Source organism: Drosophila virilis, chromosome X (genome assembly GCF_030788295.1).
Source record: "Drosophila virilis strain 15010-1051.87 chromosome X, Dvir_AGI_RSII-ME, whole genome shotgun sequence".
Taxonomy (NCBI): Eukaryota; Metazoa; Arthropoda; class Insecta; order Diptera; family Drosophilidae; genus Drosophila; species Drosophila virilis.
The window spans coordinates 6,626,417-6,645,000 of record NC_091543.1 but is presented as its reverse complement, the minus strand read 5'-3'; the positions used below and the strand labels follow the sequence as shown (position 1 = coordinate 6,645,000).

At 42.0% G+C, this 18,584-nt stretch overlaps 1 protein-coding gene across 31 annotated transcripts in view; it reads left to right on the top strand.

Moving 5' to 3' along the window:
• The window catches only part of trol (terribly reduced optic lobes), a 125,502-nt gene that overhangs the window by 67,921 nt on the left and 38,997 nt on the right, over positions 1-18,584 (top strand). For 21 of the 31 annotated variants that reach the window (XM_070210887.1, XM_070210940.1, XM_070210948.1 and 18 more), the window contains 3 exons: positions 15,966-16,076; positions 16,595-16,717; positions 17,991-18,119. In XM_070210887.1, coding sequence (XP_070066988.1) covers positions 15,966-16,076; positions 16,595-16,717; positions 17,991-18,119 — 363 coding nt within the window. Of the gene's footprint in view, positions 1-15,965; positions 16,077-16,594; positions 16,718-17,293; positions 17,426-17,546; positions 17,661-17,990; positions 18,120-18,584 lie in introns of all 31 variants that reach the window. The other 10 variants (XM_070210946.1, XM_070210934.1, XM_070210919.1 and 7 more) reach the window with 2 other exon arrangements.

Sequence of the window (18,584 nt, the reverse complement as noted above, 5' to 3'; positions counted from 1 at the left end):
CTTGTTAATGCGCGCAATTAATTGCTTGGCCATAAAAGAGCAGCAACAAGCAGGGGTATTCCCGTCTAGAATCTGCGAGACTCTCGGATGCCCTTAAGCTAGCTTCTTACTTGACACACGCGTCTCTTCTGTATTCTCTTAGGACTAGGTTGTTTACAGTCCAAGTCAAATCAAATAGGGTTGAAAACGCAAAGATTTCGCTTTTGAGGTGGAATATTTTCCAATTTTTTGTGTAACTAGAAAGGGTATCCAGACAGTCAAACATTCTCCAGCTGTGACAACTTTCCAAGAAGCTACATGCCAAGTTTGGGGTAGTTAGCTTCTAAATTCTTCGAGTTATGCCTTAAAAAAACCACAACTCAAAATCGATATTTATCGATAACATGAAAATTGTGCTAGGTATCGATAGAAGATAGAAACCTCATTTTGCTTTGGTTTAAAAAAAGTATATAATTTGAATTCCAACAGAGAAACTGTTGATTGACTCAGCTCTTTGTCGCGCTCGATAATCGATAGACATTATCGAATCGCTGTTATCGATAACAACATCGACCTGAAACCTACTTTTGCACAAAAACTCAAGACTCTATTCACGCATTTTCCAACGGTTTCTCAGGGTATATAAAACATTGTGTGATATCTGTTTGGCACGCTTATCTGCAGCACTTGAAGTTGCCGTTGAGCGCATGCCGCATACCCTGTAACAGAGCAGGAACTAGGGCTTGCTAGAAGCGCAGCAAGTGAGACTGGGGCATTGTCTAAAATGAATATAAAGGAAACGTGCATAAGGCAAAAGCAAAAGTCAAGCAGAAAACAAACCTAAGCTGTGCAAAATATATTAGCATAAATATAAATTGGGATTACAGGGCATTTGTTAGTCGTGCATTGGCCACGCTTGCATTCCAACTTGTCTTGGCCTTATGCAAATCGAGGCCCAGCAACGACAGCGACAACAATGTTGACTTGACTGACTGACTGACTGACTGACTGACTGACTGACTGACTGACTTGCATGACAAATGACAAGCGCAGCGGGAAGAATGAATTTATGAGCGCAGTGCAGATACCGCATAAAGTATCTCACAGATACGCCGCAGCTAAGCTTGTTGCATGCTAGAAAATAAATTTGCGCTGCGGCGCGTTTCGATTCGTGTTGTTGCAATTGGAATTGGAATTGGAATTGCGATGCGCCACGCAATCGAAATATTCGCATAAACAGCTTAAACAATTCGCGAGCCACTCCAAAAACCACTCGAAAGTGCCAAATTGCAATGCTGTTTGTGGGCGCGTGGGCGTGGCATTCCATTTATATATATATATATATTTAAATACAAAAGGTACACATGTAAAAGACACATAGTGCGTCTTCAGTGCAGTTGCTCAGGTATTTTACAGTTACCAGCCGACTAATGTCGGCAATTTCCACAATTATAGGGTATTTGCTGGCAGCTCAAATCGATTTGTACCGCAATCGCGTAAAGCGTTGTCTTTTCTGGGCATTTCTGCAAAAATACTTTAAGTATTTTTCAGTACCTTTTGCCAAATGCCGCTGCCACGCCCCTGTTATGATTTTGACTGAGTGTGAAGAACTTGGTGAATCGATCACATTCATCTGGCTTGTATTAATGCATTAGTTCTGTGCGCTGATCTGAAATACTTATTTTTGGGTATTTTTCAGTTACTTGAGAAGTTTTCTATTTTGCTTGTAATTTCTTTGCCAATATCACAAAATGTCGAGAGATATATTATCATATATATAAGCACACTTCGTTAAAATAAAAGCCTTGGGCCTTGGTACATATATGCCCATCTGTCTATGCCATATTCAAGCCTTGAAATATTCATAAAAGTCGGACAATAGATACCGAATTTATTGAAGAACGGAACACACACATTGTTAAGACTAGCTGGAATGTCTCTGCTGGCAGCTTGACTACATGTGCAGGGTATTTCGATGTCGTGCACTCCCCGCTAAAGTATTCTTGTTTTTGTTTTTTCCATTTGTTGCTTGTTGTTTCTGGACGAGTTTACTGGGTTACTGCGTGCTGTGTGTGCCGCTCATTGAGGGCTATGGACGCGGCATGCACGAGTTGATTTGATAGCAGCGATGATGCTGCCAACGCCCCCAACTGCCACACCCTGCACACCAGATTCCCCACACCAACCCCCCTGCAAATACACCATACCAATTGCTAAATTACGCCAAGAATTTTAATCGAGCGTCAACGATAAATGACAGCCAGAGACGACGACGACGACGACGTCGCAGCTGCGCAGAGATCGCTTAAGATGCACAGATAGGCAGTCGAGAGTTGGGGCCAGACCAGTTGGTCAGGAGGGTGGTGGGTGGTTGGGTGGTTTAGTGGGCAAACGTCTCAGTATGTCAAACTATATGTGCATGAACTGTTTTTGCCTTTTTTGCAATTGCAATTTGTAATTGCATTTTTGAATTGCCGGCCGTTTGGCCGCGACTTGACATCATCGCGGCTGTTGCTGTTGCTGTTGCTGATGCGGGTTGATGCTAATGCAAATGGTGCTGCTGCAACGCGTGCCAAATGCAAATGCCATGCCCATTCGCATGCCCATGCCCGGTGCAGTCCATCTTTCATCTCCGGCTGGAATCAAAGCCACAAAAGTGCCGCCGTTTGGCTATAAAATTCTGAATGAATTTCATACAAATTTGTTTGCGTGTGCGGCCAGTGTGAGGGTTGGGGTTGGATGCACCATGAATGCATTCGAATGGACAAATGAATATGAGTGTCAGTTGCAATTGAATTCGAAATTTGAAACCAAATGGGCAAAAAGTATCATAAATGTTTCTGGTTTGCTCCAATTGCATTGTGAATACAAATCGCATTCACAAATGGCAGCAATATGCTTATTATGAATATTCATTTGTGATTCACTTGCATTACAAATTATATTCATTCACATTAGGCGCATTGCCTAGATTTATGCGAAGATGCGAGTGAATCAGCTGAGACAGCTGTTAGTCAGTTAACAGCTGTCGCCTCTGACTAATGTGACCATGGAGGACAGGCGCAATAATCGCTAGAAAACTTGCCCAGAAAAGCGTGCCGCATAAATTATGTCAGCATTGCGAGCAAATAGTTTGATATAGTTAACGATAATTATGCTTATGTGCATAATAAAGTGAACATGGAGAATGGTTGACTGCTGAGCACAAGAAACTGAATTTGGAGATCGTACTGATGTTAGCCTCTGGCAGACTTTCAAGCTTAGACATATATATGTTTGTTAAAAAATATATATATAAATCTTAAAGACTTGCCTATATATACATATATATATATATTAAGTATAATCCATCTTTAACTAGATACCAAATTTTGTGGCTCTAGCTGAGATAATAGCCGAGTTCGGCTAGGTTTATAGCTTTATATATAGACAAAAGAAATGCAAATAGTTGAGACAAAACGAAGCGATTCGAATATTTAGTTGAGGCTATGTAGAAATTTCTATTTATCAAATATATATGTTTATTAATAGAGCTTATGGAGGGGTTTATAGTTCAATTGCTATCAAATTCCAATTCCAATTAACTAAGCAAATAGGCGCCTGGCAACGAGAGCCAAGATAAATGACTGAAGCATGACTAATGCAGCAGCTTACTCAGGGGCTACTCGGCGCTTAAACTGGCCAGGGAATCATTTAAATTAGCTTAAAAAGAGAAAAAGAAAAAGCAAAAAAACACAAGCTGATAAGACAAGCGAGTCGCAGTTGTATTTGTTGCAGTTGCAGAGCCTCCAGCTAAATGCTGTGCATGCTCACGGAATTCTTATTCGTATTTGTATTCGTATTCAGATTCAGATTCATATTCATATTCATAGTACTCAGCCCAGTTGGGTCATTGTCATGACGACATTTGCTGAGATCATTTTAACGTGCCACTTGCCCGATTGCAGTCCACAAAAATGTATTCATGAATATTGCATCATAGCTGACATATGAATCATTTCAAGCTGGCTGCTGCTGCTGCATTTGAATGTGGCCCGAACGGATGAGGGAGGCTGTTGTCTGTTTTGGCTGGCACACACACTCACACAATGTGAGTCGAGCCATGCACGCTGCAAAAAACAATCCGAGGAGAAAGACAGGCAAAGTTCTTGGCTCGCAAAACAAGCTAAACGTTCTTAAATTAAGTACAATTCTTGCTTAGTTGCTGTTAAGCTCGAAACGGTGTAAAAAGCAGGCGTATGGAGCTAAAGCTATTTGCAGTTATTTAAAGCTTTAAGAAAATCAAGAAAAATCTTTGATTGTAACATGTTTCAAACGACTTAAAGCAAGTTTGTCTGTGCTTGAACGTTGCTGCCAGACAAAAGCGATCAAATTTGTCAAGGTCAAGGAGCGCGTTTAAGCAAGAGCTTGTTTTAAGCTTTTTTCCACTTGAAACTTACTTGATTCAAGTTGTTTTTAAATATTCGTTCTCATACTTAAAAATAAGTTCAGGGGATGTCAATATATTTTGCCAGACTTTGCAGAGAGATCGGCGATTATCTCTTCGATGCCGAAATTATTTTGAAAAACAGATTATTTTGCCAGACAAAAACTGATCTTTTCACCGATTCTGCCTATAGAGCTATATAATATAGTTTGGCTGGTATAGCTCGGCTTTTCTTCAAGATATCTTGATTAACAAGGAAGTAGGCCATACAAGAAGCTACCTTTCGACAGATCATTCCTATGGCAGCTATATGATATAGCGGTTCGATCCGGCTCCAAATAGGCTTCGACATATGCCTAACACAAAGTTTCAACAGGTTAGACAGCCGAATGGACTATATTAACTCGACTATTACTGCTGATCTAGAAGATATATGCTCTATGCACTCGAAGATGTCTCCGGCAATGCGTGCCACATTTCATCACAAAGCCATAATACCCTCTGTAAGAGTATACAAATGAGAAATATTATTGGACCATGCAATGTTACCGGCTCTTTCTCTCGGTGTATGTCAGGCGGCAGTTGGCAATAGAAATTTGCGGTCGAAAGGCCCAACAAATATTTGGCCACAAATTGTTATTATGATTGTTGTTGCTGCTGTTGTTGTTGTTGTTGTTGCTGTTGTTGTTGTTGTTGTTGTTGGCATTGCGTGCAGCGCGCGTCATTCGCGATGATTAATGACAATTTTCCGGACGTAGCCGTGTCCATGTCCGTGTGATTCTGATTGCTCGGCCCTCTCACTTCCACAGGCTATCTGCCGCTCTTTCCCTCTCTCTCTCTCTCGCTCTCACTCTCACTCTCTCCTGGCTGTCTGTCCGTGCTGCTATCTTTTTGGACGTCTCTGTGGCCGATAACATTTAATTGCTCTGCGATATATCAGAAGATAGCGCAACAAATGAGCGTGCGATGGCCAATTGCAGGAGGAGAGGGGTTTTGCAAAGGGGTGGGGAGGGGGCGGGTTTTGGGATGGTTTGTTTGGGCTTAAGACTCGAAATTAAATAAAACACATAAAGATGAGCATATATGTGGCATAGTATATATGTATACCATAATAAAGTATATCAATATTTGCATTGCTGCACTTTTTTTTTTTTGTCAGCAGCTTTAAAAGAAGCAAAATGCGGCGGTGCTTGACTAGCAGTCACCCTGTACTGAACCCTTCAACTCACATTATGGTATTGGTATTGGTAGGTGAAATATTCCAGAGGAACAGTCCACATATGAAATTTGGCGTCTTTAGCTCTTGCTCACGATAGCCCAATTTTGATCACGATATTTATCGATTTTATGCTAAGCTATCGATTATTCTCCATAAACTTGATCTGCCCGGCCCATTGCGGAAGCTAAGCTCTAAGTTTTAAGTCTTCTCGAGTATCTAGCCCTTATATTAAGCGAGATCGACCGCGTTTATTCCTACGAACTTTTGCCCCTGTCACCCCATTTGTGTTGGGGTACAGGGTATAAATATTTCATAATCCCCCGCAAATTGATAAGTGATTCAGATAGAGCCTCGCGCTTGGATAGCTACATACATATGTGTATATGTATATACATTAAATATGGATCTGACTTTAAAGACCGAGCTGTCCATCTATAATTGACGTAGGGTATACAAAATCACGCATACGCCGCGTTTGCCAAACAAAACTGCACACACCTAGCGCCAAGGGTGTGTGTGAATGTGTGTTGAGTTTATAAGTGCGCGCACATTTGGCCAATTCCAGAGCACACGGCATTAATTGTGGTTGTCGTTGGCCGCTGCCGCCGGTTGCTGGTTTTAGGGGCAACCGCAAAAGTATTTAAGAAAGTTGGCTGCAAAAAAAAAATAAATAAAATGGGAACTTGGGCTGGCTTGTTGGTGCCAGGCACACGCTGACACTTTTACCTTTTGCCAATGCAGCGAGGCAGGGAGGGCGCGGAGGGCGTGGCTGACGACAGAGCGGGGCGACAACAACAGCAACAAGAAGCAGAAGAAGAAGAAACGATTTGCAGTTGCAGGCGACGACAATTCTTTTGTTTTACGTGGGCAGCAATCGAGCAGCAAATGACAATTATTTGCCTTGCGGTTAGCTGCAACTGGACTGTTGTCTCTGCGGCTCAGGCTCTGTCTGTCTGTCTGTCTGTCTGGCTGGCTGTCTGGCTGGCGGCTTGTGGCTTGAAGGGGGGGCAGGGGGCCGGGGCTGGCTTAGACCTGGCCACAATGATAAATTTATTTAATTTGCCATAAATTGCTCAAGTAACTAAGACGACGCACGCAATGTCGTGGCAGCAACAGCTCCAACCACTACACAACCACAACACACACACACAGCACACACACACACAGCACACACACACACACACAAAGCTAGGGCACGCTTTGGCCAGGCAAAAGTTTTTTGTTCTATGCAAAACAAGGCACAGAAATTAACGTTTGTCACATTGCGCAGGGAATGCGACAAATCAGTGGCAACAACTTGCTAACTTTCCGCGGGGGGGTTGGGCGATACGACTCATAAATGGGTGGCTGAGGGGGGGGGGGGGGGGTAGCAGGCAGCCCAGTAGCAGTCAGTCAGACAGAAAGACAGACAGACAGTATGTCTTCACACACACACACACACGCGAGCGTCAAACAATTTCATCGATTTTGTTGTGGCAGACAGACGAGTCGAAAGCCCAAAAGAGAAGACACAGCAAAAGTCGCAGAGTATGCCCGACTAGCGGATATACCCTATATACGCATTTTCGTATATGTTTTATTGTTATATTTTACTTTCAAGATCTGCTTTCAAATTGATTACTTTCCGTGCATTTTGGCTAAGTTTATGATTTAGCTGAAGATACGAACTCGGATGTCTGAGCCAGGCCATGTGAACAAGGGGGCTTGCGGTCAGATATTTTCACCCGCGGACTCGCAAGTTAGATCGAAAGGAAGCGAAACTCGGAATTAAGATCCTGGGCGTTCGCGTTTGGGAATTTGAACCCGGAGATTTTAGCTCGATGATGCAAGCGGAAATTATAACTTGGGTGAATCCATTCTGGGTATTCGAGCCGAGGCACTAGAGACAAATTCACAGATCCAAATTCAAGAATTCCATTCTGGTTTTACATGCTTTAAATGTTACTGCTAAGTGTTAACATTGCCACAAGCACATAATGCCCACTGACAACCCTTTGCTGATGACAGGGTATCTGCTTTGAGCTCTGGAGTTGTGGAATTTGGCCAACAAGTTGGCAGTTGCCACTGATATCGACGCTGGCTTACAAGTATTTATGCAATGTTTACATTGTGTGCTTAATGCCTATGTCCTGACCTGGCCAACCCCCGCCCTGCGCAAACAGCGCCACATGCAAAGGAGCACTTAAAACTGCAGACGCCACATAATTGTCGCCCCTGCAGCTGCAACACACAGATACAGACACAGAAACAACTGACAACTGTCGCAGCAGCAGCTGCTGTTACTTTTTGACACGGTTACCACCCCTCCCCTCTCCTGTACCTGTGTGTGTGTGTGTGTGGCACGGCGCATCAACAGTCGCTGCAACCAGGCCAAACTTTTGGCCCCGAATGCCCGCCGGCTAATGACTCATTAAATAACGCGCTTGCCGCTGCAACCGCCTACAAGGGGCATGGTCTGCTTACAGCGCACACCTACACACACGGAGCACTGTGTGTGTGTGTGTGTGTGTGTGTGTGCATATTCATGAGCTAAGCGACGTGAGGAGCTTCGTGTTAAGCTGCCATTTTGACGTTGCCTGCCAGTGTTTACACAGCAAAAAAACCAGAGAAAGAGAAAGAGTAAGGCGGAGACAGTGGGCGAGGGAGTGGGAGAGGTAGAACGAGTGCACTTGAATGACAATGAGTATGAGCATGAGTATAATTATGAATATGAATATGACAATCAATCAAGCGAGCGTCAGTCGAACTCGGCTTGAAATTCGTTTGCTTAAACCAAGCGAAGACAACGAAAATGACGAACGACAGTCACGACAGCAGACACTTGACATGAATCCTGTGGCGAGTGGCAAGTGGCAAGCATAAAATGGCTGCCACATTGGGCTCGTCTTCATTTCGAGCTGATTTCAAATTATGAATTTAACTACTCATTTGCCAAACGAGTGATTCCATTTTGTTCTCAGTACTCGTTAGTATTTGTAACTGAATACGCACAAAGTACTCATGGGCATAAATCATGTGAATACAAGCATATGAATCAATTTCTATCATTTAGGCATAGGAATTTAGTTTTTTTCTATTATTATAGCGTGCTGCCAGCACTTTGTGGAATGTGTAGCACAGAACTAACTGAATATATATGCAAAAATTATGCATTTATTCAATTTATTCACAGTACTTACAATTATTCGATTAAATATGAATTTGACACGTTTCTTCCTTTAAGTTAACGGTTTGGTTAACGGTTAGAACCAGCTTGCTGGCTTTTGCAGGTTCGATTTGTCAACGTGGCTTTTCAAATCCATGAATGAATACTTATCTTTAATCTGACATAGTCGTATATATTTTTAAAACTTGAATAACAGATTCTAGTCAAACACTTATATAATTGCAGTTAGAACCAGCTAGCTGCTTTTTGCTGGTTCGATTTGTCAACCTGGCTCTTTCCATGAGCCTAGATTTTAATTAAATTCCTTAGCCCTTGTAAAGTTTTCAAACAACTCTTTATAATATCCCTCGAGCTGCGTAATCGTTTATAGTTTGTTTTATTTATAAAATTAATTTCAATTAAGCGTATTTAGAAAAGGTTTCAATTTATTTATTTTACTCACCCGCAGCACACGCTGCGCATTCTGCATTTGAATCTGTTAAGAGCTCAGAAACCATAGTTTTGGGCCTTTGGGGAAATTATGAGGAAAATAGTGAGGGGCTGATTGAGAGAGGGCCAGGGCGGAAGTGGAAAAGTGGAGCTAATGCTGACGGTCTGTTCAATTTCCGATGCACGTTCAGAATATGCTGTAATTACTCACACGGCCATCAAGATACTCGAGCAGACGTCGCACAATTACATTTACATGTAAATTTAAGCTTTTTACAATTTACCGTTACATTAACAGCTTACATTTACGGTTCATTTACAGTTATAGCTGCGACTTCTTGTTGCGCAACAAAAATGTTGCGTATACGCGGCGTGCAACGCACGGAAATCGATTATAGACCTGACGCCAAAATGTTTATCGCTTATAGTTTTTTGCTTAATTAAAGCAACATTTCGTAGTGTGGGACGGAACGGAATGGAACAGGATGAGGCGGGGCGGGGGCGGGACGGTGTGAGTCGGAGCGGGTTTGACTAATAACTCATTTGCATGGCTCGACAAAACTTGCCAGTTGGCGTGGCCGACTTTAAATGTCGATAGAAGACGCGCAAAGCGTGCTTTAAAGCGCGTCAAGGACTTGTTCTCTACCCTGCCAGGTGAAAGGTGCGGGGGCTGCGGGTTTTGGTAGCGTTTATTGTGTGCACTTTGCGGCAAATAAGTGAGTTAATGAGTCGATCAGCGCAGACTGAAAGCACGGCAAAGTGGTTGAGTGGGGGAGCTGCGCTAACGAGCAATAATCAAATCAAAATACTTTTTATTATTACCAAATGACAACAGCAACAACAACAACAACAGCAACAACAACAGCAACAACAACAACAAGTACAACAAATTGCTAAGCTGCTAAAAAACGCTTTTAAACGACAGCAATAACAACTCACACACACAAAAACACTCTGTCGATTCTGTTGTCAATGTTGATGTGACTACTACAAGCATTTCTTTTTTAAATACCCTGTAAATATTTCACATTGGCGCCAATCAGTCAGTCAATCAGCGAGTCATGGCAAGCATACAACATTTTTTCACTAATTTTCCACTGTGTTGGGTGAAAACAAGATTCTACTTTGGCGTGAATCGAAAAAAAAAATTCCGCTTCCTTTTACGGCGTGTGCTTCCAATATCAATAAGTCAATCAGACAGTCAGTCAGTCAGTCAGTCAGTCAATTAGTCAATCAGTGAGAACAAGGATTTTATATATAGTTAATCAAGTCTGAAGCCTTCCAAATTTAACGAGCGACCACTGTATAAGATGCTAGAAGAATTGCTTCACAGGGTAGCTCACGAGTCGTAACATTTATATACATACATGTATATATATTTTTTTTTGCTGTGTATTGTGTTTGTCTACCCATTGAAATGGTGTTAAATGGGTATATTGGTTGAAATGTAGATTAAAGGCAAAGGGAAAGAAAAGAGAAGAGACGCCATGAAATATATATATATATATTGCTGATCTCGACGACGAACTGAGTTGATTCGGAAATCTATAAGAGGCAAAAGAAGAAGCACAGCTCTTGTGTGTCTTTGTGTGTGTGTATGTGTACAGAAGGCAGCTTGGCGCTGAGTTGAGGGTATTTGCTAGTCGGGCATTCCTATGTGATGTTTTTTTTTTTCTTTTTTTTGAATTTTCATTTTGCAACACTCGATGCCGCAAAGTGAAAATGTTGCTAGCACGCCCCCCTTTACCCCTACCGCCCACCCTCCCCTTTTCTCCTGTCAGCTGCAGCTGGCCCGCAAGCTTCACTAGCGTAGCCCATAAGACCGTAAACCCAACATCCAGACAAGCAGACAGCCAGACATCCCGGCAGCCGGATAACCGTGCATCGAGGCATACATGAGTCGCAGCAGCAGCAGCAGCAGCAGCAGCAGGGGCAGGGGCAGCGGCAACTCGTGCCACACTCAACTTTGTTTGTTTGCGGGTTTGGCTTCTGCGCTTTTGCGTTTTCCATGCGCCGCGTATCAATTATCGTCTCGAATTTAGTGCCCTGCCAGCAGTGTCTGTCTGTCTTTTTGTTTTACTTTTCTTTTGTTTTCGTTGCATACTTGCAGGCGGCGCGTTTTAAGTTCAAGTGCAAATGAGTGCAGGAGCTGGCAACGAGCTGCTGGTCATTCATTCACTCATTCATGCATTCGAAACACTCGCATGTACTCAATTCATTCACGCTGTCCGCTGCTGTGCGCCTGCTGACACGGCTCTCATTTCACCAGAAAGAGAGACAGAGCGAGAGAGTGAGGGCGAAACAGAGAGAGAGAGAGAGAGAGAGGGAGAGAGAGTGTGTGGAAGAGAGAAGCTGAGGAAAGCAGCGAGAGAAATTCCACACGGCCATTTGACACTTGAACCAGTTGTTGTGGCTGCTGCTCCGCCCTGTGTATGTGTGTGTGTGCGTGTGTGTGTGTGTGTGTGTGTGTCTTGCAAAAGTTACTGCAACTGTGATTTGAATGCTTCTGCTGCCAATTGCTGTTTGCCTGTTGCTTCTCGCCCAATTTGTGAGATACTTTTTTTTCCCTTTGCCTTTTCATCTTGTTTTATTTTATTTGATTTTTTATTTATATTTTGTGTGTGTGTGTGTGTTTATTTTCTTCTGTTTTTGGGTGGGTTTCGGGCGGATTATACATGCTGCACGTAATTTGTTTACCTGAGTGTCCTGAGCATCAAACGAGCCGGCAAATGGCTTACCAGCTGACCCCCCCGCCCCACACCACGCCTCTTTTCTTTGTCTGAGAGGCTAGCACATAATTGGAAGCCTTTCTTTAAAAATACCCTGTCCGCATGGGCACGACAAAAGCGCCTAGCATACAATTGGACATTTGTTATGCAACAGGCGGACGTATCTGCACTCTGAGCTCTCTTTGTGAAGTGTATCTCTGACTTTAGATAGTTAGATAGACAGATGGATAAATGGATATCAATAGGTAGATAGATAAATAGATCAATTGAATGGTAGAAAGATATATTGCTAAATTCATATATCGATAGATGAATCGATATATTGATATATAGAAAGATGATTGATAAGATAGATAGATAAATAGATAAATGAATATATAGATGAATAGAGGCTCTATAAATATATAGATAGAGAGAAAATTAGATAGATAGTTTGATAGATAGATTGATAAATAAATTATTATCTATATCATATATAAGTTTATCTTTCTGTTCGTCTATCTATGCATTTATCTATTTATTTGTAATATCTTGTTGCTCATGTAACTATTAATGTCTCGTTTATCTATGCCTCGCTCCAACTCTTAATACATTGTTCATACGATCCATATTTAAATACTTATAAGAATATTTAGCTATTTGGATAGAGATATATTATGGTTTTATCCAGCTGAACCATCTGAACAATTCACATCTAGTTAAGCAGCTCGATGGTTAGCTAAACACAGGGTATTTTGCAGTCGAACGCCTTGGACCACAAGCAGCTCCTGTTGCCAGTTTCTTTTTGGCTATTTGCCATATATTTTTTTTTGTTTGTTGGGTTTGATGAGTTTGGCAGCCAAATCCGGCAGCTGCCATATGTTGGCCATTATTGAATCTTTAATGTCAATAAGCAAAAGCTTTGTTGCTTCGCTCTGTCTGCACCTTTGTGCCTGCCACTTGCCACCTGCCACCTGCCAGCTGCCAGCTGCCAGCTGCCACTTGCTATTTGCCACATGGCGCTTGCCACGCCTCTCGCCGCTTTTGCTTGGTCTGCAAATTGAGTTGCATGCTTTGAGGCGCAAACGGAATTGTCAAAGCGCATTCTTGCGGCCTGGTAGGCGTGGCAGGGTGCGAGGGCGTGCCAATTGCGCCATAGACAAACTTCGCAATAATAATAAGAAAACGCTTTTGCCAGCTTCGTGTTGTAAATTGCGAGCAGCAAAGCAAAAAACAAAACTTTACCGATTTGTGAGCGCCCAAAAAGTAGTTAAAGTTGGCGCTGCAGTTAACCACGACGACGACGACGACAATTGTTGATTTATGGCGGCCAATGGCCCCAATGAACCCTACAAAAAAAAAAAAAAAAAAAAAAAACAAAAGACAAAAAACAACGAACAAGAAATCGCAAACCTCACCTGAAGCCAGCTGAAGGCATTTGCATTAATTGAATGCGCCAAGGCAATCAGATTGGAAAAAAAAGCAACAGAAGCAAACATTTCCAAAACAAATATACAAATATTTAAGCCAAAAAGCAAAGAAGAGTTGGCTGCCTGGCCAGAAGATGCCCTGCACTCAGCGCCAGGCTGGCATTGCACGCACTCGAGTCCTTTTCTAGACATACGCACAGCAGCTGTGCTTCTGCCTTTCTATGTCCTTTTTAAATGTGTTCGGTTCCGATTTGCATAATAATATCATGGTGAAGTGAAATATTCGCAGTCTGTGTTGACTCTACGAGAAGCTATATGCCAAGCTTGGGGTAGTTAGCTCTTATAATCTTCAAGCTATGCTTAGAAAATCAAGCCTCGAAATCGATATTTATCGATATGATGAAAATGGAAGCAGATATCAAAAACACTCTTTTGAGTTATGTGATTGATGTGACAGCTGGACTTTTCAGCTGGGAAATGTCCACTTCGATGTGTCCTTCGATACATTTTTTACCAAAGCCAAACAAAACTAGACAAGGCCATAAAAGTGAATGCATGTAGAGCAGAATTAAGTTAAAAACCCTCAATCTGTTTCTATCCACCCCAAATGCAGCTATAAGATGAAATATACTTGATTATATATTTCTTAAAAAAAACAGGAATTCGAACTGAATCGATTGCTTGAAAACGGGGAAAGTTAGCGATTATCGGATACAAACTCGTGCTGCGCGGGCAAGAGGAAGATCTTCGTTCAATTTCAAGTTTTAATTTCAACTCGTCTTTTGATGCTGATCAAGAATATATATACTTTATGGACTCGGAGATGCTTTCTTCTGTCCGTTACATACATTTGCACAAGACCATGTTGTTCTTTTTACCCATTTTCAATTAACTTAGGGTATACAAATGATAACACTCAGAAACTAGCTAGGCTTTAACCTTTTACCCTGTAAATATTGAAGTATATCCACGTCCAGCTTGTAACTATTTAAGTAGATCAGTTGAAATACTTAATTTAGTTATGTTCTATTTAAAGCTATATTTAGACTGATTTTTAAATGTCTACCCTAAAAGTGTGCAATGGATATTTAAACCCTCAATTTGAACTATTTTCTATTCTCTTTGACATTTTGCCATGGACCAAGTATCTGTTGCAAATTAAATGCCCGCTAATTGTTGCTATAATCTGCAAATTATATATACCTGCTTATATATATTTAACGTATAACGTATATATATATATATGTATATATATTCTGTTATTTTCTTGGCTTGAGGCAGCTGAAGCTGAAAAAAACTGAAAGCTAGCTCTGATTACACTTGAGCCAAGTGACACGCCCCCAGTTTTTGGCGTGCGCCTCTTGTCTTTGCTTTTAATTAGCCGCTGCTCTCTGTTGTTACACAGCCCTCTCATCCTTCCCCACCTCCCTCCAACTCTCCAACCACCCTTGAACTCCTTCTGTGTGAGTTTTTTTTTTTTTTTTGTCGCCTCCCTCCCTTGGCTAAACTTCTCGCTCTCTTGTAATCAAATCCGCGTTGCTTGCCACTTTGTGTTGCAAAGGCAACAACAGGCGGCAGAAGATGAATGAAAAGTGTGAAAAATATTTGTGAAAATGCTTAAGTTGACTGGAATTTAAGGCGGCGTCCTGTCCAACAACAACAGCAGTGGGCGGGGCAGGCACACAGCAAAAAAAAGAAAAAAAAAAAAGGGTTCAAAAAGGCAAAAGCATGCACAGGAAACTGTGGCTAACGATGCTTTAGCAGAGCTGTAGCCGGAGCTGGAGGTGTGGCATGGTCGCTGTGTCAGTGCGAGTAGGTTGTCAGGCTTATCAACTTATCAACACACAACACACAACACACACACACACACACAGCCAAAGACAGACACCTAACAAACTTTTGCTTTCAAGTTGGCAACTGACAAATTTGACGAAAAAGTGGGAAATGCTTGTTAAACTGCATCCGGTTGAGGGCTAATTGCACCATTGCCAGTCCAAGAATATATATTTCCAAAATATACCCATATATCTGCCACAAAAAAAGTGCTGTGCCGTCTAATACCCTGCAATTTGGTTGCAGCAAACACACTTTTGATAAGAAAAAATACAAAAATTATGCTCTTTCAATTTATTTAGTAAAATCGTTTTATATATAAAATAAGTGTGTACATACCCCACCTCCATACTCTGTGAGCTCAAACTATTTCGTAGACCTGCGAAACAGTTGTGCGTATAACCAAGAAATAGAGTATGCTGCAGTCACAGATAAAATGGAGCCCACATAACAACTTTGGACTTATAGTAACTGAGTTAAATGAGTGTGGTTGAAAAACTCAAGAACTGTTCTGCGGATTATCTAAAAATTAAGTATGCTTCAGCAACAGATAAAAAGGAACCCACATACCAAATTTCACAGCAATCACATTTTTAATGCCCGAGTTCAATGGGTTAACTCAAAAAGCTAAAGCCCACAGACTTTATTGACTGTGTCGTGCAACAGCACAAATTGTGTGCCACACTTTTGTTGTTCATTCACTCATATTTACAGGGTATATACATATATGTATGCATAAAACTTAACTCGAATACCTTTCTTATGCCCCTTGCAGATTGCAGTGCCAGCGAATATAGATGCCGCAATGGACAGTGCATTGAGGCCAGCAAGCTTTGCGACTATGTCAAGGATTGTCCCGATGGCGAGGATGAGGGCGAAGAATGCCGTAAGTTGTTGACTGAGAACAGATCTATTAAATGCCAAAAACCCTACACACACACCACACACACACACACACACACACACACACCCTAGACACACATATATGTATGTACGTATATATTTTTGGTAGACGTTAGCCCAAAGTATTTTGGATACGTCTATGCGTTAATACTAAGTTTGACTAAGATCTTTAGCTGTAAGCCATTTAGATAGTCGATAATCGATAACCGCTACCGATTGCCGATAACCGATAACCGGTCGTAGCCATTGTAATCTTCCCGTATTAGCCTAAGTTTGCTTACGGTAACTGTCCCCATAAGCCACACCGATTAACCACAGTTATTAACCACTAACCACTAACCAAATTATTTTTACTCTCTCCGCTTTCTCTCTCTCTCTCTCTCACTACCGCCCGCCCGCCCGCCCGCTCGCTAATGGGGGCAACAACTAACACATAAATAAATAATAAAAAAAAACACCCCATTACCGTTATACGCCCAACGTTACTAACGCCCACAATAGCCGCCGCCTGCAGCGGCATGGAGTATCAATGTCGCGATGGCACCCGCTGCATCAGCGTCAGCCAGCAATGCGATGGCCACGCCGATTGCAACGATGCCGACGACGAGGAGCACTGCGAAGGAAGTGAGTATCAATCATTGCCGGACGACGACCAGTCAATCAATCAATCAATTCATCAAAACAAAAATAATGCATACATTTGCTGAGCACACAGATTCCAAAAGTTAAAGTCTACTGTCGAAACTATTCACTCGCTCTGGCTCTCTCTCTGTCTGTCTCTGCTACTGTCAATCACATTTGATTGAAGCATTGCACATGATTTATTTCTGGTGCTGCCAGATGTCTGAAGCACAGTATTTAGGCAGAACAATCTGTTGCCTAAAATAAAATGATTGTCAAGCAAGCTCAATCATAAAGCTTCTACTATCACTATGCATTGAGGTATCAAATGATTGACAGAGCTCTCCATTCAGGAAAAATTCAAATGTGGAATAAAATAAAAGTTTTTACCTCATTTGATATGATTTTATAGTATACAAATTGCTTTATACTTTTGAAATCTAGTGTGTACATCAGCGCACATGCATCAATCAATCAATCAATCATTTGCATTTTGCTCATTCCTTTACTATTTTGCTCTTCCTTTCTCCATACACTCTCTCTTCCTGATTTTTTGCACTTTTCTGCCATGCTGCTCAGTTGTGCCAAAGCTGCGCTACACGTGCCCCAAGGGCAAATTCACCTGTCGCGATCTCAGCTGCATTTCGATTGTGCATCGCTGCGATGGACGCGCCGATTGTCCGCACGATCGCTCCGACGAGGAGGGTTGCCGTATGTTTGAACACCCTCTCTCTCAATTTGATATGTGCTGTACATTGCGTACCTTCTATCCCCCTCTTTTTTTTCCATCCACCTTTCTTCTGCTTCCTTCTCGCCCATTGCTCACATGCAGCCTGTCTATACGACAAATGGCAATGCGACGATGGCACTTGCATTGCCAAGGAGATGCTCTGCAATGGCAACATCGATTGCCCCGAGGATATATCCGATGAACGCTACTGTGAGGGTGAGTGTGTGTGCGTGTGTGAATGTGTGCGTGCGTGTTTGACTGTCGTAGTTGCTCGAGAGTGAGTGCCACACTCGCAGGTAAGTTGGTCACGCGTGCTGTCAACGCTGTTACTATGTTACCCTACTTTTTATCGCTACACAACACTGTCTTGCACTTATCGATTTGTGCCTTGTCAGCTGTCAGGCTACAGGCGAGGCCCCAGCGACGATTCCAATTCACTTCCTCGAAAAACTCACCACATTTACAGCGCATCACTAACCCATCCATTGGCATATCCATACCCATTTCCGACTATCGGTTATCGATAACACATTACACAACACTCAGGTGGCTACGATGCCGATGATCAGTGTCATTTTACTGAGTTCCGCTGCGGGAACGGTGAGTGCATACCGGTGCGTCAGGTGTGCGATAATATCTACGATTGTAACGATTACTCAGACGAGCAAGACTGCGGTAAGTGCTCCGTCTCTGTCATTGTTATCGATAAGCGTCTCTGTTATGAAATAAGCTTCTGTGTGTATTGCTTACCGCGGTTCTCTGTTTATATTTGGTAACTCTTGGTGACTGCTCAATCTTTACAGCGACTCTCTCAATATCTTCGCCTACACTCTTCCCTATGTGTTTCTCCTTGTGTATCGCTTCTTTTTCGATAATTATTTATTATCGAATGCTTACGCGTCTTTGTGGTAGCTCTTATGCGTGTCAACTGCCAAAAATTATGATTTTTTACTTAACAAATTTACATTTTATTTCTCTTCTTTCCCAATTCGACCTGAACAAAATAAAAAAAAAAAATAAAACAAAATCCGATAAAATTACGAAAATATGTGAACAAACTTGAACGTTTGTGGTTGTGGTTATCGAATGTCCAAAAACTAATCGATTAATTGCACGCTACAAAAACTACAATCCAACTCC